The sequence below is a fragment of the Nothobranchius furzeri genome, chromosome 11 (genome assembly GCF_043380555.1).
Source record: "Nothobranchius furzeri strain GRZ-AD chromosome 11, NfurGRZ-RIMD1, whole genome shotgun sequence".
NCBI classification, from domain to species: domain Eukaryota; kingdom Metazoa; phylum Chordata; class Actinopteri; order Cyprinodontiformes; family Nothobranchiidae; genus Nothobranchius; species Nothobranchius furzeri.
The window spans coordinates 25,457,414-25,481,678 of NC_091751.1; the positions used below are offsets into that span (position 1 = coordinate 25,457,414).

A 24,265-nucleotide genomic window follows, 5' to 3' on the forward strand; every position below is an offset into this window, starting at 1 on the left:
TTTGGAGTTTGCTGAAGAAGTTACGAAGTTCTGCTTTTTTGCCTCAGACAGACTTGTGGCTGTTTAAATGCTGTTCTGGATGAATCCGCGCTCTGTTGCCATGGTGACTGGACTCGAAGCGAGTGCTGAATAATAAACGCTACTTCAGCCAAAGTTTTAAAATCAGGAAAACCTTTCCACATGAAATAACCAGAAGTCTACCAGACTCTTTGGAAGATAGAAGGGTTTCCACTTTCCACTTGACACACACGCTCAGAGTTCCTCTTCAGCACAAAGCTTGCTCACACCATCAGTAGCGAGATGCGGAGAAAGTGTGAGATGATGCTCAGATGCGCTGATGGAAATCTTTTCTTGATTGATAAATGAATGACCCGCACTTGTATAGCGCCTCTCAGAGTAAGGACTTCAAAGCGCTTTACACTACAGTGCATCATCCATCCATTCACACACACTGGTGGGGATGAGCTACGATGTAGCCACAGCTGCTCTGGGGCGCACTGACAGAGGTGAGGCTGCCGAGCACAGGCGGCACCGGTTCCTCCGACTGCCACCAGCTGGCAAGGTGGGTTAAGTGTCTTGCCCAAGGACACAACAGCAGAATTCTCCTTTCCGGAGCCGGGATCGAACCTGCAACCTTCCGATTACTGGACAACCCGCTCAACCTGTTGAGCTGCTGCTGCCCCCTGTTGTTACCTCTGCGGTGTTCTCTGTGCATAACGTGTAAATTTTCTGCGTACCTGCATAAGTCATTAACAAACGTACTCACGGCCAAACAAATAAAAAACAAAAAACAAAAAAATAAACCAAATCGCCTCTTGTAAAAACAACCGTAATGGCTCAGTCCCATTCGTCCCATCGCCCAACCCTACAGTAGACTCACTGGCAAACACAGAAACTACAGCAGGCTGGAGGGTTTCCTGTCCACAGCGATCACTAGAAGAAAGGGAGGTTTTTTTAAGGAGGTGAGAAGCTCTGAGCCGTAACACTTCCTATCGGCAGGTTAGGGCTGAGCCAGCTGTAGACGCAGCCGAGACTCTGCTGGAGTCCAGTGCACCGCAGCCATGTAGGACAGTACAGACAATTAGCCATCAGCTGTGGCTTATTCTAAGTCAATCTGGAGTGGAATTTTACCCTGAAGATGGAGATATAATTATGTATAGATATCTCTAGACTGGCCAGGGAACACATGGACGTAATTTCCACTTGAGAAGTGGGGGGGACACGGGGGGGATCTTTACAGTATGCTCTAATGGGAAACAGGTTTCAACACAAACGGCTGTTTTCCGCTTGGTCTTAGAGCTCAACCAGTGTCAATTTAATATAGCGTAATATTGTTTTTGGATGGTAAAAAGTGCAGGGGTCAAAACTTGATTTTGGAAAAAGTGGGGGGGACATGTCCCCCCTGTCCCCCCCCCCAAAATTACGTCCATGCATAGGGCTCCTGCTGGTGGAGCTGATGGAGGCTGCTGAGGTGAGGACAGTTTAGGCTTGACTGCTAAGGCTACTGACTCAAAGAGCCAGACCAGAATAAGAGGAAAGGGACCAACCTGAACCCTAACCAATAACAATAAAAGTGAAATCACATTTAGTTTGTTCCATTGTGCTGTGTGACGTTCATTTGGTTAAAAGACATAAAAAGGTTCACTTTTACACCTTTAGCTGAGTGTTTGTTGTTGTCGAGTCCTTCCTTTGTGTTGTGATCCATCCTCAAACTTTTGCCCTTTTCATGTCCACCAGTCAGTCATTCCTGCAAATCTTTAACCATGTGTGAGAAACGTCTCCCGCCGTGCCAGACTCCTCCTGCTGCAGCAGCGTGTGAAGGAGGAGGGAGGAGGATGAAAGCTACCCATCCCCCCTCTATGTGTCAACCATAATTAACTCTCCCATTGTTGCTCCACTTTGCTGATTTTGCCAGGCAGCGAGGAACTGAAACCGCAGCACCCTGCTTGGCTGCTGTGAAGAGGCCATCAACACGTTAGTTTGTTCAGTGGTTTATTCGGTCTTCAGCTCCCTCAGAGTGGCTGCAATCAGCGAAGCACCCGGCTGAGCGAGCGCCTGGCTGATCACACAGCTGCTGCACCTCTCAACATGTTCATTTCCCGAGTCTGTGAGTAAAACAGCCGCTGGTGGAATATCACGAATCACCACTAAAGCAAAACGGATGCTTTCGCCTTTGTCTGTATTTGTGTGCCGTTTAAAATAACTGCTGACGGTAAATAATCAAATATCTCAGTAACATCTCCTCTGCACAGCTGATTTTCCCAGTCGCATTAAAACAGACACCATCACATTACAACCAGTGTTTATTTGAGTTATGCGGTCTCACAAGGCATTATATGTACAGCAAACTATCCACTGTTACACATGATGATAGGCTCACTCCATGCCACAAGTCCGCTGGGACAGAAACAACAGCATGAAAACACAGCTGGAACATAAACCCTGGTGCCATGCACTAATATACACCATCAGCTGAGGGGGGGCAATCACACTCACTCAGTCTGAACATTTTTACGCCACATGAAACATGAATATTACACACTTAGATAATGTTATAAACAATGCATTAAGAACAGTAACATCAACAAGAACAAGAACAGTATTAAAGCTTTTTATGACCATATCAACATTCAGTGAATTGGAAAATACAATCCCAATAGACTCTGTATAAAAAGAAGCTTTTCAAGTCAGCATGGAACAAATAACAGTTCACATCTCAGGTCTGGGCGACGGGGACGTGTGTGCTTCCATAGATTCCAGAGGAGAAAGTGTGTGTGTGTGTGTGTGTGTGTGTGTGTGTGTGTGTGTGTGTGTGTGTGTGTGTGTGTGTGTGTGTGAGAAACCAGTGCTGGTTTATGTAGCGTAGCGTTTGGTCCACTGTTTGGCTATCCTGTCGTGTTCGGCTCTGTTGGTCAGGTACTGTGTGGCGATGCTTCCCACCAAAGGGTCCGCTGGAACACAAGAACCAAGAGCGAAGTCAGAAACTGTGTGTGTGTGTGTGTGTGTGTGTGTGTGTGTGTGTGTGTGTGTGTGTGTGTGTGTGTGTGTGGGAGGGGGGGTGTTGAATTAAGGTTTTGCTTGAATCTTTGACTGCAACATATCATTGGAATGACAAGAACCCTATCTTTCAAATGATATGTAATATCTATATGTACACAGAACAAGTACTGCAAAAAAGGTGCTGATTCAGCATAGAAGTTTGCAATGCCCCATCTGCCAGACATAAAATACCGCTCATAAAAAATGATATGTGAAGAGCTTGGCCAATCACCGATGGTCAAATAATTCATCCAGTTGCCCAACCTTAATCACCATCTCTCTCTATTTCTACCTTTACCTTTGCATCTCTCTTATTTCTCCATCTCTCTAAACCTATATCAAGCCCTTTCCATTTATCTTTCCATTTCGTTATCACCATCTCTCCCTCTACATTCTAATGCACAAAATGCTCCATTAAATTCATTATTAGGCTAATTGATGAATAGACAGCAATGTGTAATCTCTAAATTATGAAGTGCCCTCTCGTTTGCCTCTTCCCTTCACGATGCACCTCATAAACACCTTGCTGCTGTATAATGATGCAAATATGTACAAACAAACAAAAAAAGAGTTAAACCTTCAGAAGAATCTCCCAGTGTTTATTCCCATCCAGTGATCTGGTCTGAACTGGACCCGTGTAATAACATTTATTGTTATATTGGATGTTTTGTATTATATAAAGTCAAAAATCATTATAAAGTCATAGTGGCAGGCTGAGGTACCAAATATGCAGCCACTGCTAGATTGTCACCAGCAGCGTTGACATGTAGGTTTTGATGCAGAAGCGGGCGGGGCAATTTAAAGGAGCAGGAAGTGATGCGTTGTTGCTTTGATCTATCACAGTTTCAAGTGACAGTGTGTATTTTACCTGGCGATAGGGGGCAATAGTTACCTAAGTTGTTGCAAGCAAGCAGTATCTTTGTGTAGGAGTTTGACCTTACCAACGGATGCCCGTTAGGGTCAAAAAGCCCTGGGGAGTGCCAACTTCGGCTTGCTACCAAGCACATCAGACTTTCCCGTCAGAGGTACAGAGGTAAATGTGTAAAACAACATTTAAGAATGACGAAAGTTTTGTAATCGTTTGTTACAAATCAGTAAATGTATTTTGTCCTCATGGGCTCCCGTAGGAGGAAACATGGCGTCGCCTAGAGACTTAGACCCACTCCCATGTATTTTAGACCTGATTTTTATGGTTATATGTTACAAAGCCACCAATATTTTTCAACAACTGGGAATCATTTCATTCATTTTCAACAACATTTTGATGGATGTTTCCAGAAATTTATGGTAAAAACTACACATTGTCTCTTTAAACTTGGAGCCTCGCCTCTGTCAGTGCGCCCCAGGGCAGCTGTGGCTACATCGTAGCTCATCACCATTAGTGTGTGAATGCGTGTGTGAATGGATGAATGATACACTGTAGTGTAAAGCGCTTTGGAGTCCTTACTCTGAGAGGCGCTATACAAGTGCGGGTCATTTATCATAATAATATTTTAAACCTCATTTCTACTTATTATTGCAAACATCAAAGGGCAAAACTCAAGACAATCCATCAGTCAAGCTAACAGAGGCTAGAGTCAGAGAGAAATATGAGCCGACGCTCACCAGGGTTGCAGTCGGTGAGCAGGGAGCAGATGGACAGGAGAACCTTTGAGATGGTGAGGGCGGGACTCCAGTTGTCCTTCAGGATGTCCAAACAGATCACCCCCTGACTGTTGATGTTGCAGTGGTAGATCCTCGTACGAAACGTTACCTGGAAGAGACAATCCAACATGGATGACCAATGTTAGGCTCTGGGGGTAAATTTTCTCTGTATAGTAAACATTCATGATTTATGACTCAGTAAACGCGTAAGAAAGGAATTTTTAAAGGTTCCATATCTTATCATATTAAAGCTTTGAGAGCAAAAACAAGCACAGAATATAAATATAACCGTTGGCACTATTGAGATGTAGTTTATCTTAAATACGAGTTATTTTAGTCAGCCTGAATGTAAACCTGGAAATAAAATGGTTTGTTTCAGTTTAAGCTCCGCCCACGCCCGCTTCGAGAAAACGCCCCATCACCGGACCAGGTTCACCCCAAAATTCCACTACCTCCGCTCCGGCACGAACGCCGTAGCAAAATCGGTCCCATTGTAGTCAATCAGAGCTGTTCCACTACTGCGGCCGTGGGGTGCAGTGTGCCGCCCGCCGTTCCGCCTTCCGGCAAAAATAGGATCGATTCTATTTTTGCCGGACGCCGGAGCACCTCCGCAGTCAATGGACAGAAATCACAACCGCCCAACAGGAAAGGGAGCAAGCACAACTTCCGTTATTTCACAATAAATCGATAAACAAAAGGCGTTTTTTGTTTCATATGCACAGGTTTAACAACTTTTAACAACTATCAATGGCGGTTGAACTTTAAATGCACAAAAATAAGCCGTAAATACAGTTTCCACTATCAAAGTAGTCGCCCTTTGTTGATCCAAACACTGCTGATCTCTCAACACAAATGATGGGCAGATTAAACAGTTCGTTTCGATGCTTCTCCCACACAACGGGTGTTTGGATCTAACTTCCGCGTTTATTGCTCGGACTGTATCGCAAGATCTCGAAAATCCCGCGCATGCCTGTTTGCGCACCTCATGTCTCCGCACCGGAGCGGAGCCGTTGTAGAGCGGGTAGCAGTAAAAATTGAGTTCGGAAGCGAGCGGCTGCGGAAGGCGGGGGCGGAGATGAGCAGAGCAGAGGTAGTGGAATTTTGGGGTGACAGGGAGGAGAAATGTCTGATGACACAAGTGGGCTAGTATCTTCTGAATGCTGAATGCAAACTGAAGCTGAGGCAGGAAAATGCAGCCAAAAACTGGTTTGGGAGTATTTGTCATGAGGAAATGACAATATCACACGGTAAAAAGCTCCAAAAAGTGGATTTTCCATGATATGGCTCCTTTTAATATCTTTAACACAGAAACACTTCAGAGCCATTTAAATGTGTTTTGTATGACTTGATTTCCCCCAACTGTGCATGCAAATTTAACAAGATGCATTTTAAACATTACATGGATGAAACCACTAAACGAAGAACAGATGTTAACATATTGTAAAGCATAACATGTATCCAATAAAGTTCTAAATTATTGAAACATTATGTTCGCGACAAATCACAAATCTCTGAGTTGAGCTGGATTATACTGACCAATAAATAGTAAAAATATTAAAACAAGTAGATATGATGAAGTCCAAAAAAGAATGATTCTGTAAACAACTGCTGGCTTAGATGAGCCAAGTTGATTTTGTACTAAGTGTGAAGACAAAGCTAGAGGTCCCCATTGACTTGAAGTAGTCAACACTTAAGTAAAGAGTCTGGAGCACCCAGGGGAGCCTAGAATAAGCCCAGGAGTCAAGAAGTCACCTTTGACCTTTATCCAAGAAGTTGCTGATTTAGAAAAGTTCCTTTCTGTCTAATCAGTTTCAGCATTGTGTCTTGGTGCTTCTCATTAACTTTCCTGCTAGGAACAAATAAACCCTGCTAGTGATCCAAACCCTCTTTTCTCCACCTTTAATGGTACAGAGAGGGAGGAGGCAGGCAGCCAGAACCGTTTCTGGGTCGCTCTTCTAAAGATCAAGGCATTTCCAGAGATGTGAAAATGAAAGGCAGGAAGCAGGAGGTGATTGATGGTTGAGTGAACGTCTCATGGATGAACAGGTCTGCTGTGCTGCTGTATGCTAACCGTACCAGAAAATCAGAAGAAAAAGAAAATATCATTTCTATAGCGCCTCTCAAGGTAAAAATCACGAGGCGCTTCACAAAAACGAAAAATGTACAAATATAAAAAAGAACTTAGAAAATGGTTAAAATATATTTAAAATGAACAAAAAATAGACAATTGTGATTAGAAAATGTTAAGAAAGAGAGAGAGGGGATAGGAAAGAGGGAAATCAGTGGATCCTGAGGAAGGTGGAATAGGTGGGGAGAGCAGAATAAAGAGAGAGGGGATGAAGAAGGTCACACAAAAGCCAGCTTGAACAAGTGAGTCTTCAGCTGCTTTTTAAAGGAGACCACTGAGTCCACTGATCTCAGGCTCAGGGGGAGAGAGTTACAGAGTCTGGGGGCCACAGCAGCAAATGATCTGTCACCTTTGGTCTTTAGCCTGGTGCTGCACAACCAGTAGGCTTTGATCACTGGACCTCAGGGACCTGCTGGGGGTGTAGGGACTAAGAAGATCACCAATGTAAGATGGTGCTTGTCCATGTAAGGCCCTATAGACCAGAACCAGGATCTTGAAATGAACCCTGAAGTTGACTGGCAGCCAGTGAAGCTGGAGGAGAAGCGGGGTGATGTGGGTGTGTTTGGAGGACTTGGTCAGAAGCCGAGCACAGGCATTCTGAACCACCTGTAGACGGTTCAGGGAGGTTCTGCTCAGACACGTGAAAAGAGAGCTACAGTAGTCTAAGCATGAGGAGATGAAGGTGTGGAGAACAGTCTCAAGTTCAGAGCGGGACAGAATGGGACTCAGCTTAGCAACGTTCCTGAGATGGAAGAAGGAAGAGCGAACAAGAGAACTGACATGAGAATCCAGGGTGAGAGCTGGGTCAAAGGTCACGCCAAGATTCCTGACAGAAGGTTTGGTGTGAGAAGCAACCTGACCAAGAGAGTCTCTGACTTTGGGAACCAGCTTGTCTGGGGCACAGATGAGGATCTCAGTCTTATCTTCATTCAGCTATAGAAAGTTCCCAGCCATCCAGGTTTTGATAGAGTCTAAGCAGGTGTGTAACAGCTGCAGCTTAGACATCTCATGGGGCTTAATGGAGATGTACAGTTGGATGTCATCTGCATAAAGATGGTAAGAGATTCCTTTGAAAGAGCTCAGGATGTGCTGAAGAGGAAGCAGATAGAGGAGGAAGAGCAGAGGCCCCAGCACAGAACCTTGTGGGACACCATGGGTGATGGGTGAGAGGTGGTGGAGGACCTAAACTTGGAGACGGCCGCAGAAAAGGAGTGCTCAGAAAGATAAGAGGAGAACCACTCCAGAGCAGATCCTGATAGGCCTACCCAGTTTCTCAGCCTCTCCAGTAGCAGGTGATGGTCAACAGTGTCAAAGGCTGCAGTCAGGTCCAGCATTACCAGAACAGAACAGTCTCCTGCATCACTGTGGGTCAGAAGGTCATTAGAGACCCTAAGAAGAGCTGTTCAGTAGAATGAGCTCTACAAAAACCTGACTGTAAGCAATCATAGATGTTATGTTCATCAAGAGCAGCTGTGAGTTGTTTAGCCACAACCTTTTCCAAGATCTTGGAGATGAACGGAAGTTTAGAGATGGGTCTGAAGCTGCTGTGGAGAGAGGGGTCGAGACTCGTTTTTTTAAGAAGCGGGTGGATTACAGCATTCTTAAAGTAAGCAGGGACCTGACCAGAGAATCATTAATTATAGAGAGCACGCTGGGACCGATGGACTGAAAAGCACTTTTAAACAAAGATGAGGGTAAAGCTGGGCGGACACTGTGCGACTTTTTCACTCGTAGCACTCAGCTTCAGCTCAAACTGTACGACTTCCTCGCAGGGCAGATCTCACGAGTCATGTGCTCACACTGTAAGACCCAGTTCTCAGATGCAACCTGACTGCTCACACTCTACGTCTGGTAGCAACACGTCGGACCTAAAATATATGCTAAAAATAGCAGATTTTACTCAACACGTCAGACTTTTTTGTCTTGATTTGCCTGTTGTCCTTCAGGAGTGCTGCAGGAGGACACACAGGGATTTATGGGGGCTGGATGAGGAAAATGAAATAAAGTAAATCTCTGTTTTGTGATCAGTTTAATTTGACATGAACACGACAAACACGCTTTCTTGTGAGTAAAAAAAAAAACGTGTAGAAACAAAAACGAACGTGTGTTATTAGGGAAATAGCGGGCGAGCGGTGTTGATGCATGATTGCGCATGCGCCGTGAGCGGTTCTGGTACTGGTGGCAGCCGCTCGCTACGCCATTTCAACCCTCACGAGGGACAAGCAAAATATCAAACACTCCAGAAGTCCGTGTGAGCTCACGATTGCTGATCGGTAGCTGGTCACGTGGTGTTAATCGCCTCTCGTAACCCCCTGTACACTACACGACGCTCGGTGCAAAACTCGCCCCGATCTTGTGGATTCTCGCACGAGTGGAAAATCGGCTCAAAAAAGTGAAAAATTCGCACAGTGTACGCCCGGCTTCAGATGTCGAGGGGGCATGCAGAGGTCTTCATAGAGTTAAAGGGGCATTATGGAAGTTTGACAGTCATAACATGTATAGAAATAATAACTTTCTTCTTCATACATTCTCCTGCAATGCCCTGGTCCTGTAGAATGAGCCCTGGCATTTTTACTGTGATTGCCTGTTTTTCTGTAAAATCACAGAAAAAGAGAGATGCTCAGGTCGAGCAGGCTGCTTCATGCGCGTTCACGCTCAGGCATAGCTCGTAGCATTTGCTATCTGTAGCTTTAGCAGCAGAGAGAGAGGTAGTGCCAACTCAGCAACTTTGTCGCTGTTCCTAACGCCTAGTGATGAACCTAGCTACATTTCTGAGGACCCTTAGCTACTTTCTTCTAGATATTTCCTGCAAATTAGCAACAAAATAGCCATTTTTGCTCCGAGACGTTCTTTGAACGTTGTTTCAGCTATCATCAAGGATATAAGAGCTACAGATACAAAAGACGTTATTGGTGATTTAGCTCACCTAGTAAGACGTTAGACTCTCGTGCTAAAGATCCGGGTTCGATTCTGGATGTGAACATAATTTATTTAGAGTTTATTTTTTTTACATTAATGGTATTTTTTTTACAGTAAGATGCCCAAATTTTTATTTGAGACTCGCCGAACGGCATTGAATTCACAGATAAAAAAAAGATGTGGGTTCAACTTTCATTTTGGAACAATTTTTCAAGCAAGGGAAGGGAATGAACTGTGAAGCTGACGGACTGACCCATCTTAAACCTTTGTCGGCTGTGCTGAAGAGAAAGGTACAGAACCAAATTATTTAATTAACTAGCTGCACGTTCTCCTGTCCTCTGTCCTCCGAACGCCCCCCCCCCCACCACACACACACACACACGGGACCGTCTCAGCTGTTATTTTCGTTAAGGAGTGTGCACGTACAGCATGCGTGCCTCGTCCACGAGCCTACTATTGAAGCTGCCGTTACACTTTTGGCCTGAGGGGGCAATCACGAGCATAAAAATTCAAAACTCCGTAAAGTCCCTTTAACTAGTTTGGTTAACTCAGTCAAAGAAACAGGAGCAAATATATCTAGGATGATGGGCCTGGTTGGAGTAGAGGCAGCGATAAGGCTGAAGGAGAGATGCTAGATCTAACCTTATTGACTTTGTCCACAAAGACAAAAAGTTCTCACAGTCTGCAACAGAGTGGATGGAGGCTGTAGGAGAGGCAGGGGAGACGATGCTGCTGATGGGTGTTAAACAGCACCTTGGGGTTCACTTTGCTCTGGGACACCAGGTTGGAAAAATCGGAAACCCTAGCGTCTCTGACTGCAGAGTTAAAGGATGTCAGAAGATCCTTTAGGTGCAGCAAATGGACGTGGAGATGGGTTTTCTTCCAAAAGTGCTCAATTTTTCTGCATTGGCGCTTCAGGCTGCGAAGGCTGTCATTAAACCAGGGAGTAGGGTTCACTGCAGGAACTGATCTGGTTCTGACAGGACAGATGTCCAGAATGGAGAGGCAGTGCTCGCTAAACTGAGAAGTTAAGGAGTCTGGGAACATTATCAGAAGAACAGGGTGGATCAAAAGCAGCAGAAATATTGCTAGCTGTGCTCTCATTAAGAAAACGAGAACTAACCGTACGGCGAGCAGGAGGTGGGGACGCAGAAACTGACAAGTTAAAGAAAATGCAATGGTGATCTGAATTATAAACGTCCTCAGGACAAACACTGTCAGCATTTAGACCCAGGGTAAAAGCAAGATCCAGAGTGTGCCCCCTGGTGTGTGTGGGGCCAGAAACATGCTGGGTAAAGCTGAAGGAGTCCATAAGGCTGGAGAAATTCATGGCAAAGTGTTCTGAGGGATCATCAACGTGGATGTTAAAGTCACCAACAATCACCAGTCTGGACAGCTTCACAGTGGAGGATAGAAAGTCACTAAACTCCTGAAGGAGTTCACGTGATAACAAGCAAGGAGAAACATCAACATGTATCGAAAAAGCTTTGTAGCTTATTTCCTGTTCTGTGTACCTTGGCTTCAGAGGGTTCACAAGAAGTGACATACGTTTTCTACTAGTTAAGCAACTGGAAATCTGCATGTGACTTTTATTTTGAAAGTTTACACAATATTTGTGTTTGACTTCCTGTCTGATTCGATCTGAACTGTGGAGTTCGACGCGTTCTGGAAGCGTAGCGTTGACAAAATAGGCTCGAAACTTAAGCAACACGTCCCTACGCTCCTAGGGCGTGTTCAAAACGCGACGGTTCACAGCGAATGGAAAGGCACCTGTCTGCTATAACGGTGGCCAATTGCTGTAAAATACATTATGCAACCATTACACAACAATTTGCATCCGTTGGAAGGGAGGGGTTAGAGTATTTACTCACATCAGCCAATAGGGAAAGTTTCATGGAAGTTTCTGAAGTAATTTAGCCAATTCAGGCCCCCATACCTATCACCTGGTCACTCGAGAGGTTCGGCTCATTCATTCACAAACAAGAAAATGACTACATGAATCTGTGGTCTCCGGGTCTGCAGCTGTGTACTATTGTGGAATTCACATGGGGAGGGGTGGGGTTTGATCTAATCTAAGCACCTTATTTCAGGGTTGAAGAAATGGCTCACGAAAATACCTTATTTCATAAAAAAGACCATTGCTCTGGAAGGTGTAAAATACCATGAAACATCTTGCGTGTAAATGGTAAAATGGTAAATGGCCTGTATTTGATATAGCGCCTTCTAGAGTCCTGGAACCCCCCAAGGCGCTTTACAATACAATCAGTCATTCACCCATTCACACACACATTCACACATTGGTGGAGATGAGCTACAATGTAGCCACAGCTGCCCTGGGGCGCACTGACAGAGGCGAGGCTGCCGAGCACTGGCGCCACCGGTCCCTCCGACCACCACCAGCAGGCAACGTGGGTTAAGTGTCTTGCCCAAGGACACAACGACGGTGACAGACTGAGCGGGGCTCGAACCTGCAACCTTCCGATTACGGGGCGAGCACTTAGCTCCTGTGCCACCGTTGCCCCTGTGTGATTGGCTAACAGCAACACCACTCCTCTACAGTGTCTGTTTGGTCTTCTTTCTTGGGTATAAAATGCAACGTTTATTTTGTTTCTCTGTACATAACACTTTTGTGAGTTGTTTCCTTAATTATATGCCTGTAATTCAGTGATGCAACACTGGGTGATATAATCTTGAATAGTTTGTTAGGGTCCGGCACAGAAACCGTAAACCTCATCAGCCAGAGACCAAGTTCTTATTGTTCTGTCCCTGAGACACTGTCTGGTCAGACAGGAGTGATAAGATACCCGCGAGTATGACTAAATCATCCAGAGCTGAACAAGAACTTTTCTCCAAGTCCCCAAATCCCCAGCCTTCTGTAGGTGAGTAAACTTCAAAGAAGTGGTCAGTGAGGTAAAACAATTCCAGTCACCTAAAACTATGTTTCAGTTTTAAACCAGGGGTTGGTGTGAGGCGCAGCGCTGTAGGGATGACCCACCTTGGGCGGTTTGAAGGGGTAGTCTGGTGTGAAGGCGATATCCAGGAAAAACACTCCTCCCTCGTACACGGACCCCGGGGGGCCCAGGATGGTCGACCTCCACTCATATATGTTGTCCCCTTTAGGTCCGGCACTGATTCATAAAAACACACACAGAAAAGAAAGGGTGGTGAAGTTTCTGCTTATAGGAGCTTCAGAATATTTAACCTAATTCTCTCTGAATCTCCCAAAAACATCACAAAGGCTGGTTGTGTGGGACGACCCAGCACCGCCCAGCACTGGGAGGAGTGTCAGGGCTCTGTTTTGTGAATAAATGCGTGAAACTGAAACGCACGCACGCGCACACACGCACGCACACACGCACACACGCACACACACACACACACACACACACACACACACACACACACACACACACACACACACACACACACACACACACACACACACACACACACACACACACACACACACACACACACACACACACACACACACAGAGAGCTGTGAGGGAGACGCACTAATCCAATCCCATTTTCCACTGGAATTAGGCCAGATGCCCCTGTCGGTTCCATGTATTACTTTTACTTTCATCATTTACACAGTGAGAAAAACCAGAGAGAGGGAGGCAGAGTGTGTATGTGTGTGTGTGTGTGTGTGTGTGCGATGCACATAAGATGAGTGTGAGTGGGTGTGTTTGTGTGAAACAGCAGACCCATTCCCTATCTGTTTAGACACAGAGAGGAATTCCAGGAGCAGGATGGAGGAGCTGTACCAACAGATTCCTCAAGCAGGATGAACACTTGATGGGTTCAGGTTCTTTACTCGCCGAGTCTCAGCCTCACAAGCCACGTCACATCACAGCTCCTGTCTGGTATTTGGAGCGGTGTGTACGAGTGTGTGCGAGTCGAAGCAGCAACACATTTGTTCCCACAGGCATCGACACAACTAAACAAGGCCAAACACGGTGGATGGTACGTAAACGTTAAAAACGCTTCAAACTAAAACAGATCAGGTGGAAACTGGCTGTTTCGTCATCGTGGTGGTTTCTTTGATGGCTTTCACCATTTCATATCAGGTGGTTATTGAAATGGAACTCTATTAACATATCAGGATCGTCCTTCAGGGCTGTGAGTGATGTTACAACTAAAATAAACCAAGACATCATTATTAACTCATACAAGAGAAAAGCCTGAGACCCAATACATCTATCATATACATCTTATACACATCCATGTTGTGACATAATTCTAGGTCATCTTTAAAAGATTAGAACTAAAGAACCAGTGTTTGACGGCTTGGTTCACAAATTACATTTATTGTCCTAAAAATGATGAAAGACTTCTGGGAAGATCTTTCACGGCTCCTACAGCTGGCTCATTTATCTCAGTTCTTCAGCTAAACTTCTCATGTGGAATTATTTAGAGCTCTGCCTGTTATCCATCTTCCTCTGCAGCTTTGTGAAACTTTCTCTGACAGGTTGGGGTTACGTGGAGACAGATCTATCCCCTCAGACCTGTCAGTGCGATAGAGGATACGGATCTTACAACTCATCAAAGGTATGCTCTCCTAGGAAAACCAGACTTCTGTGGTACTGGTTTTACTATAATGCATAGAAATACTGAACTAACCAAAACAAAGTTGTAATGACAAAAGTGTTGTAGTCAAGTGACCATCTATTAAAGCTGCAATGGCAAATTTGGAAAACAAATTAGCTTAAAACGATTTTTGATGACTCTTAACATTCTAACAGTATAGCTATTGTGGAGATAAAAAAAGAGGAAACAATTAACTCATTAACTGCCATTGACGACAAAAGTCGTCATTTGCATTTTTTTTTACTGTGTGGGCGTCGGATAGGGATGCACCGATCAGTTTTTTTGCTGCCGATCATCGATACAGATATCAAAGAATGCTGATCACCGATACCGATCACCGATACCGATCACGTGGACTGGCCAGACATTTTCTACAACATTATAATGAGTGCTACAAACTACATAATCTGGGAATAAAGGAAATGTAACCTAATCTAAAATGGTCTGTATTAAGGTTGTCACGGTGTGAAAATTTAACCTCACGGTTATGGTGACCAAAATTACCACGGTTTTCGGTATTATCGCGGTATTTTTTTTAAACGTGCTACACTTTCACACAATTAAATAAACCCAGTATGTCAGGAAATATTGTCCTCAGTTTGTGTCTAACTTTTGCCTAAAATGTGTTATTTTGTAATTATGTTGTTTATTTGTTTACATTTTTTCCCTTTAGTCTTTAAAATACCAATATTTGCCCAAAACTTCTTATTTCATGTCTGTTTGATGTCATCATTTAAAAATATTAGATCAGATGATACTCAGTACTCAAGTAGCCTTCTAATCAGATACTTTTTTACCCTTACTTGAGTAATAAACCCTATATCAGGAAAATATTGTCCTCGGTTTGTGTCCTTCCAGTGAGCTTTGCAGATGTGGGAAAATGTCATCAGGCAGTAATCGTTGTTAAATTCATAATTATTCTCGGAGAGAGACCAACTCTTATCTGCCCCTGGGAGCCCCGTAATGCATAGCGTCATTTCAACATGGGGGTGTCCGCTACACGGTTTATATGCAGGTGGCGGCGCTGCGGCTGCTTGATATAGCGACTCGTTGCATTCTCCCTCAACCCAAATCCTCGGATCATGCATTTTAGCTAAAACGCTAACGTTAGCTTGCCTTGCGTTGACTGTAGAGTTGTGGGTGATGGTCACGCAGATGTGTCATGAGATATGAAGCGTTGCTGCCTTTCACAGACACTTTTTCTGCACGTGCTGCAAACAGGATAGCCGTCTTCTATCAACCGTCCCTCGGCATTCTTCAAATATCTAAAACATGCCCATACTTCCGACTTTGTCTTCTTTGAGAGATAATAAATGTCCTCCTGAGCGCTGCCGTCTCCTCCTTTGACCATTATTTCAGCTTTAGCTTCAAGAAGTTTTGGTTGTAAACAACAAAGCGCGCATGTGCCACCGGCAACTTTGCCGATGATACGGTGGCTGGTAAGGGTCACCGCGCCTACACCGCAGCCACGGTAAACCCACCGAGATAATATAGTTCTTTAAAAAACAAGACGGTTGCTATTGTCAACTTTTTTTTTACCGGGGTTTACTGCTACACTGGTTACCGTGACAACCCTACGGCTGATCGGCCTGCTTTGATCTATTTTGAAAATTCCGATCAAAACCGATAGGGGCGCTATCCATCGGTGCATCCCTAGCGTCGGAACGAGCTCCGCACCGTAGGAACAAACATCCCAGCTCTAAAGCTGATCTTCATCCACATACGTTACACGTCATGTGATCAGGCAGCAGAAAATCCACATATTAGGAGATCGTTTTGGGCCGCTGCTGTAAAAAAAAGTGAGGTGCAAACCAGAAATGCTTCTGACGATCACAATTTCACAACGGATTATGAAAGAACAGGTAACGCTTGCAACGCGCGGATTCTTCCTGATGCAAGTGGTGAGGCTACTCTTTGTTTTGTTAGTTTTGGCGTCAATATCATACTAGCGCGCAACGTTCTGTGACTCTTAAAAAAAACTGTAAAAACTCTGAAAAACGCTGGCAGTGAATGAGTTAGCAACGTTGTAACATAGTATAATTATTGGAGATTTAAAAAAAGGGAATAATTAATAAAGCGGTTTTGTCTAAAAACCTTTGCCAATAACACGTTTCTGAGCAAATGCAACCATTGGAGCATCTGGTTGTTGGTCTTGCAAACCGCCGCACTTCCCTGTGTCTTCCACTCATAACACACTCACACATTCATCAACAGAACACCACTGGTGTGAGAGGTTCTCTGCCTACTAATATCGGAGGAGGAGAAACAGCAGGCTGCTACCACTTCAACTTTAGGACAAAAAAAAACACCATTTGAAGTTTATTTTGGCTACTCGGGTTTCCGGTTCCGGCAGAAGCATCTCAGGAAAGGCAACAAAGGGGAGGGGTGAGTGTTCAATGACCGTGTTTGCGTTCAAAACCTAGCCTGTTCTGTAAATTTGCTTTAATAGCTTTAAGTCTGTGTCACAAAAAGCCCTCAGTGTTCAAGTCCATCCATCTATCCATTGTCTTCTGCTTTTCCAGAGTCAGGTCGCTCGGGCAGCAGCCTAACCTCTTGGGCCAGCTCCTTCGGGGAATCGTAAGGCGATCTTCCAGGCCAGAACGAGAAACACAGTCCCTCCTGGGTGTCCTGGGTCTTCCTTTATGTCTCCTCTGAGTTAGATGTGCCCGGAAAACCTCACCAGGGAAGCGTCCAGGAGACATATGCTCGAGCCAACTCATCTGGCTCCTCTGGATATGGTGGAGGAGTGGGATGCCTCCCACCTCCCGCCTTCCCGGGAGGATGCCATGCCTGGCAGCTCCACACATTTGGACCTACCCATGCTGACTCGCGACGGGAAAGGCTGTTGTTAGTTTAGCAACCAGGGAACAGCAGAGAACACACAAGCTAGTAGAAGCTAACTGTTAGCATTAGCAGAACTCCTACAGGCTTGTGTTGTTTGTGGAGATAAAACGTCAACATTGCTAAGCAAACAATCAGAGGTAGAGTTGTGTTGCTGTTAGCCAATCAGAGGCGAGATGTCCAAATATCAGGAAATAAGACTCATTACACATCTGCCATGTTCAGCTCAACTCTGATCTGGCTCACTTCTAGTTCCTGAAACAGGTGCACCAGCACTTTTGTTCCCCCCAGATTACAACCCTACAAGGTATTTGTTCCTACTAGAGACTAAAATATGAGTAAATCTGATCTTTAAGGATATACAGTGAGTTAGTTTCCTAAAGATAAAATGTTTCTCATCTTGAGCCTGTTCTAGTTGCACCTGAAAAAGCCAAAGTATTCATGTTAAACTGTTTTATCAACAGTATTATAGTTTTTTATTTCATTTTATACATTTTTATGTTATCTGAGAATACCTTGTTGTAGAATTTACTGTAGGTAAAGTTTTATTTTGAATGTCTTTAAAACTGTACACGTTTACACCAAAGAAAACCTTTTTACTTTGTTCCATCAAAGCACCAAGAATGAACCGAACTGTGATTATAAGTGTTCCCTTACAACCCTAGTAACAGTTAATTCAAATGTTAGAGGATTCAAAAATGTCATGAACACATTTTCTCTGATTTGAAAGTAAATACTGTGCCAGCAAGTATAGACGACTCCCTTTCGCAAGGGCTGGTATCCAGCATGTTTTAGTTGTTTCCCTGCTTCGACACACCTGATTTTAAACAGCAGGTGATTAACAGGCTTCTGCAGAACTTCATGAGCTACTGAACAAGTGAATCAAGTGTGTTGGAGCAGGGTAACACCTGGATGGCGGTCCTCGGGGATAGGAGTCTCCCACCCTTGCTATCACGTAAGCAGCTGCAGAACAGCTGAAATGATTCTAACTTTTAACTTTTAAGCAGTTCTGGCCAAAAACTCAGGCACACACACCTTCATGTAATGCAACAGAATTATGGGCTTTTCCTGAGAGACTCCAGAGGAATGATGCTAATGTGTTTGCTCACCTCAGTCCACAGAGCTCAGCCAGCAGAACTAACTCTGTTCCTCGGGAGTGTTTGGCACAGAAACGCTGAATGTGACTAATGTTCGAAGTGAGTGGGTGTGTGTAAGTTGTGGCTTGTGAGGCAGCAGCCACGATGCCTTGTGACAGCTTGTTAGGACATCACACAGGCCTGGCAGAAAGGGTTGTGCATGAAAACCTCTGAGAGAGACGCATGCACGTGCACACACACATGCACATGCACACACACACCAAATCCCTTAAATGGTGTCTTTATTTAAACTACTGAGCAAACCACACATTTCAGTCTACAAAAATCAACCTTAAATTGTACAAAACTGAAAGAGGATTATGACCTATGTGAAGCTAAAACATTTTAACGTCTGATCCATGAGTCACATTCCAGCGCCACACTATGTGTGTGTGTATGCATGTGTGTGTGGGTTAAATACAGTGAACCCAAGACAAATCTGATGCAGAGCTTCATGTATAGAGGTACAAGTGGTGCAAAAATGGTGCGTGTGATCATCATGAGAAAAATCCAGAACACTCCCATCTTTCACTGGCACAAAACAGGCATTACGATTTCCCCCCAGTTGATCCAAAACAATACTTGTGCTTATTTTTGTCACCGACAGACCCAAAACGACCGTTACTCCACAGATTCTTCAGGGGCAGGGGCACAGATTCTGTTCAATATAAAGTCATAAAATATAAAAGTCATGCTTTCATCACTTTTGCTTCACTTAGTTCAGAATATTTGGAGCATTACTAATTCAAACACCAGGATAAAACATCTTTTTTTTCTTTAAAGGAACAATAAGTAAGAATGTTACAGGGACGTAATCACAGAACAGGAACAGGAAGGAAGGTTGCATTGAAACAGATTGCTGGGGGGGGGTCATTAATTTTTCTCCCTTTAAAAACTTTGAAAGAGGACGCAGTCATTGTTTACAATCTGTGAGCCCACCGGTTTGCCAAAGTCTGCGTCGGGCCAACGCCGGAGCAGCAGTGTTTAATTCAAAGCTCCAGAGTTGTTTAAAGTGGCAGTGTGTATTTTTACCATCAAGCTCTGGAAATATTCAACGAACTGCTGTTGAAAATGAAAATGAATAAAATGATGTCCAGTTGTTATAAAATATTGGAGACTTTGTAACATATAACCATAAAAATTGGGTCTAAAGTACTTAGGGTGCAGGTCTAGCATCTTTGGGTGATGCCATATTAGATGCCATGTTTCCTTCTGGCATCGCACTAGATGAATGGCTGGATGTACAACTTAGTACGTAGTTACGTTACCATGATCAAAAACATTTAGGTAGTAAGAAACACAAATTTAATAGCAAAACTGCTAAACTCTTTCCAAAACCTATGTGAAGGACCAGAATCAAAAAAGAGAAGCAATGTATTTAGGCTGAGCGGTATTGCTGTAGTATGATGATGTCATCGGCAGGCGCAGGACCCCGAGCAGATCCGAAAACTACAGCGCCAAAAAACTAGCATCAGCATTGCACTCTCTTGATGGAATTAACTGAAGGGCCATTAAAGTCTGAGGAATCGTGCTGCGGTTGCATGCTTTCTGCTTCACAGGTAACAACATCTACGGTCATGTTTCTAAAACTAGCAGCAGTCAACAGTGGGTGGTTTTTTTCTGTACCCACCGTGTTACCTCTGGAGCAACAACACGGGGTAAGTTCATTTATAGACACTTCCAACCAGTTTTCTGCTCCACAAACAAAAAGTCCACAATCATAGTGAAAAAACACACAAACCACAAGACAGCTATAAATACTCATGCAGAAGAACAGAAATCCAAACATGTCTCACAGCAGCAGGAGATGCAGAAGCTGGCCTAGTGAACAATTAGCTCTTTCACAGCTCCTCCTCCCTGCAGGAGGCCTGCAGAAATCTTTAGGTTTCTCCTTCGATCCCTGACGCAGCAGATGGGTACGTCTACTTCTGACACTCTGCTTATCATGTTTTTTTTCTCTCTCTCTCTCAAACAAACGTTTTTGCTGAAGTCCCTTAATCTTCTGCACAGAATGAAGGGAGCTGAGGTTTCACCACAGCTGTGCTCTACAGAAAAGAAGTGAACTTATGAACATTTGAAGTCCAGAGGTCGTTTGGACAAATATGCACAAACGCATTTATGAAGATTTAGAGTTTTACCACAAATGTTTAATCTGTGCATGATGCTGACTGGAGCAAACAATAGTTCTTCCTTCACACAGGTGAGGGAAGGTAGAAGGTTGGTTGACAAACTGAAAAGATGCATTTGTAACATTGGCGAGACATGTTTGATCCTTCAGGATCCTAAAACGTCTTTATTCTCCTTCTACACTGCAGCTTACTCCCTGTGTGTTGGTTCTAAACCATCATCAGCTGACTTCTGCTGTAGCTACGCTTCAGGACCAAAGGCCAGCCTCAGCACCGCTCCCTGCTGACTGGGTCATCGTCAGCATGCTGCAGTCACCCAGACACAATCTAGCTGCTGTAGAGAACCTCGTCTGGATGACACACCAAGGACTCAGCCTTCTCTCAGAAAACGGTTTCATGAGCAACATCATCTTTTAACATGACATGTGAGTGTGTGTGTGAACAGCTGGTGCTCCCACTCACCGGCTGTTTCACTGCAGGATGTTTTCTGATAACAAACTGGCCCTCCTCCCAATTAGACGAGACTGCTACAGTCTTTCAAAGAGAGGAAGCAAGCTTTACCCCCCGCCGCCCTCTGGAGACCACCTACAGTCACTGCGGCTAGCATTTATGTTTATTAGTGATGGAATTTTACCCACATTAGGCATTTTTGGGAGGGGGGGGGGGGTATGTACGTTGCTGATGTTCATTTAAGATGCGGCGCTACAAACCGGTTGGGGTGGAGTCATGGGACCTTGTGACTCCACCCCATCCAGCCTGTAACAAGAAGGGAAAGACAGTGAGGATTAGGAATGGGTACCGAATTCTGTACTTTTTAAGGTGCCGACCGAATTCCACAGTACCGACCGAGCACCGATTCACTTCATTTGAAACGGAGCCTCGTTTCGGTACCCGTCCTTCACAACGAGAACTTGCCAAGACAGCTGCGCATGCGCAACAGCCTTACGTCATCGGTCGATGCGAGCCAGTTGTAAACAGAGCAACATGGGAGAAAGAACGAACGCTAAAGCTTGGGTCTACTTCACTAAATGTGATGGGTAACTGGGTGATGATGAAACCAGCGACAACGATCTAAGTGAGACATCCTCATCTTAATCTGCTCCGGTAGGTAAATAAAATGTTTAAGATAACATTAGCTTGATTTGTTAGTTTCCGTTTCGCTAATGGTGCGTTCGCTTTCTTCTCGGAACTCCCGAAATTCTGACTAGAAGAACATGAACGTGCTTTAAAGTTTGGCTTCACTTTACTAAATGCGACGGGTGATTGGGTGAAGACGAAACCAGTGACAACGATCTAAGTGTGAGGCATCATAGTTTTAATCTGCTCCAGCAGTTAAATAAACTGTTTAAGATAACGCTAGCTTGTTATGTTAGCTTCCTATGCCACCATTGTTATTATCTAATGGTGCGTTCGCTTTCTCCTCGGAAATTCTAACTTCCCAGTAGGAAAAATCAAATGAAAAAGGACGGTAAAAGGAATGAAGATACACAGTAAATTTAGTTCACAGTAAAGATGTTTGCTTCAGTTTAATTATCAGCTTATAAAACTACAAGGATGATGTTAAAATACAAACAGTTGTATGTTATTAATTGTGATATTTATCAAATATGGTTATATATTGAGAAAAATAGATATTTAATTATAAAAGAGAATTAAAAATATTAAACACTCAAAAGTATCGAAAATTGGTACCGTTAAGTACCGGTATCGATTCCTAGGTACCGGGAATTAGTACCGGATCGATTCAAATGTCAAAGGTACCCATCCCTAGTGAGGACGATTCAAATATTGAAAGGGTGGGCAACCGTGTAGTGTGTAGCAACCATCGGAAGTGACTACATTTAAAAAAGTTTTCCAATTTCTATTTTTGTGGGAAAAGACTCTTCAACCAAATCTACCACTGTCACCATTCCCTCTAACCGCAGCTGTGCTGTTGAATATCGTCCATTTATAGTTATTGTGGTGAACTGCTCAACACACACTGTTGGGCCAAAAACAAAAAAAAGGTCACACACTAATATTTTGTTGCAACCACATTTAGCTTTGATTACAACACACATTCACTGTGGCGTTGTTTCAATAAGCTTCTGCAAAGATTTATTTCCATCCACAACGATCTTGCACTGATATCTGACCGCTGCACAAAGTCTTCTCCAGCACATCCCAAACATTCTCAATGGGGTTAAGGTCTGGACTCTGTGATGGCCAATGCATGTGTAAAAATGATCCCATGCTCTCAGAACCCCTCTTTCACTATCTGAGCCCGATGAATCCTGACATTGTCATCTTGGAATATGCCTGTGCCATCATCCTGGTCATTCAGGATACTCAGGTAGTCAGCTGACCTCATTTTTGGAGCACATCCTGTTTCTGAACCTAGACCTGACCACCTGCAGCAAGCCCAGATCATAGCACTGCCCCCACAGGCTTGTACAGTAGACACTATGCATGAAGGGCGCATCACTTCATCTGCCTCTCTTACCCTGATGCACCATCACTCTGGAACAGGATCCATCTGGACTCATCAGACCCGTTTTTAATAAAGCATTGGACAGTTCTTAACCCAGTTTTAGTCGTTTCTGCATCTCCTTAGAGGTTTTCTGTTTGATGCATGCCAATGATCTGACCCTTCTCACACAGACGAACGTCTTGTCCCCGACCACCAGATGTGTCTTTCCACATGGTTGTTTAAGAAAAGCAACTCATTGCACCAGCTGGGTTAAATAACTGAAAGATAATTGCTCATGCAGTAATTATCCAATAGGAGGCTCCTACCTGTTTGCTTAGTTAAATCCAGATGGAGATTGTTTTTGGGGCAACAAAATGAACCATGATACTGATTTAAGGCCATATCGCCCAGCTCTAATGTGAGTTCTTGTTTTAGTCGTTTTCCTTAACATACATATTTTCTTTTTTTCTTGCATGCTGGTGAGCAACATTTGAAGGGAGAAAAAAAACCATTCTATTCAATTATTTCCAAATCAGACCTGTCCCAATCCTGTGGTTTGTGTCTGAATGAAGTCCATGTAAACAATGTGATGGACACAAGAGTCAAATCCAAATGGTTCTGCGTGAATTTGTATTACTTTCATTCATTCCTTCCTTTCTGATTTGATTATTGTGTTCTTGCTCTCATCTAGGAGGTATTTATGATCGTGATTTTTTATTGGCCGTTTTATTTTTCTGTTTTGATCTTAGGTGTTTCTATTTTATGACTGTTTTTAGTCGTGTTTTATGTGTACGAAGGTGAATTTAAATTTTTATGTTTTTTTTTTTTAGATTAAACGTTTTTATTCTGTGCAGCACTTTGGTCAACTGACATACAGTTTTTAAATATGCTATACAAATATGGTTTGGTTTGATGGAAATTGGTGATTTTCAAAAACCAGTGTGAACCCAAGCAAGGAGGCTGAGAGAGCGGAGAGTTAACACAACGTGTCAGATGTGGGGGTATTTACATACCCTTCTACTGCACCCGTCACTTTCTATTAACAGATCAGTGGAAGGCTGACAAACATCATTACCAACAATCATGAAGCAGGCTTTACGAAGCCATCCAATGATCCCTGTAAAACGGCTGCTTTTTATATTCCCAATGGGAATTAGTGTTTTATCCTGCAGGAAATGAAGAGTGTTTCTAGCTGCTGTGATAATGTTTCACAGTAACATACGTGGAAGAAGTGAACCATGCAGAATAATTAGCCAAATCTCAGTATCTACTCATAAACCCCCTCATGAGGAGGAAGCACCGGGGAGACAGGAACCTTTTGTTGTGTCAGACACGGTGTGTGGAGGTATTCACTGTGACGCGGTGCTACGTTTGTTGCACAAAGACAAGC

At 43.9% G+C, this 24,265-nt stretch overlaps 1 protein-coding gene and 1 long non-coding RNA gene across 2 annotated transcripts in view; one reads left to right on the forward strand and one right to left on the reverse strand.

Moving 5' to 3' along the window:
* Positions 1-1,817: 1,817 nt before the first annotated feature.
* On the forward strand, positions 1,818-22,983 carry LOC129164670 (uncharacterized). Its single transcript, XR_008564194.2, has 4 exons — positions 1,818-2,107; positions 14,205-14,284; positions 16,538-16,708; positions 16,846-22,983. It is a non-coding gene; the product is annotated as an uncharacterized lncRNA (long non-coding RNA).
* The window catches only part of ube2e1 (ubiquitin-conjugating enzyme E2E 1), a 37,852-nt gene continuing 15,872 nt past the window's right edge, over positions 2,286-24,265 (reverse strand). The window contains exons 4-6 of the mRNA XM_015955769.3: positions 12,726-12,858; positions 4,645-4,792; positions 2,286-2,951 (exon numbers count right to left, since the gene is read on the reverse strand). Of these exons, the coding sequence (XP_015811255.1) occupies positions 2,854-2,951; positions 4,645-4,792; positions 12,726-12,858 (379 nt within the window). The 3' untranslated portion in view covers positions 2,286-2,853. The remainder of the gene's footprint in view (positions 2,952-4,644; positions 4,793-12,725; positions 12,859-24,265) is intronic.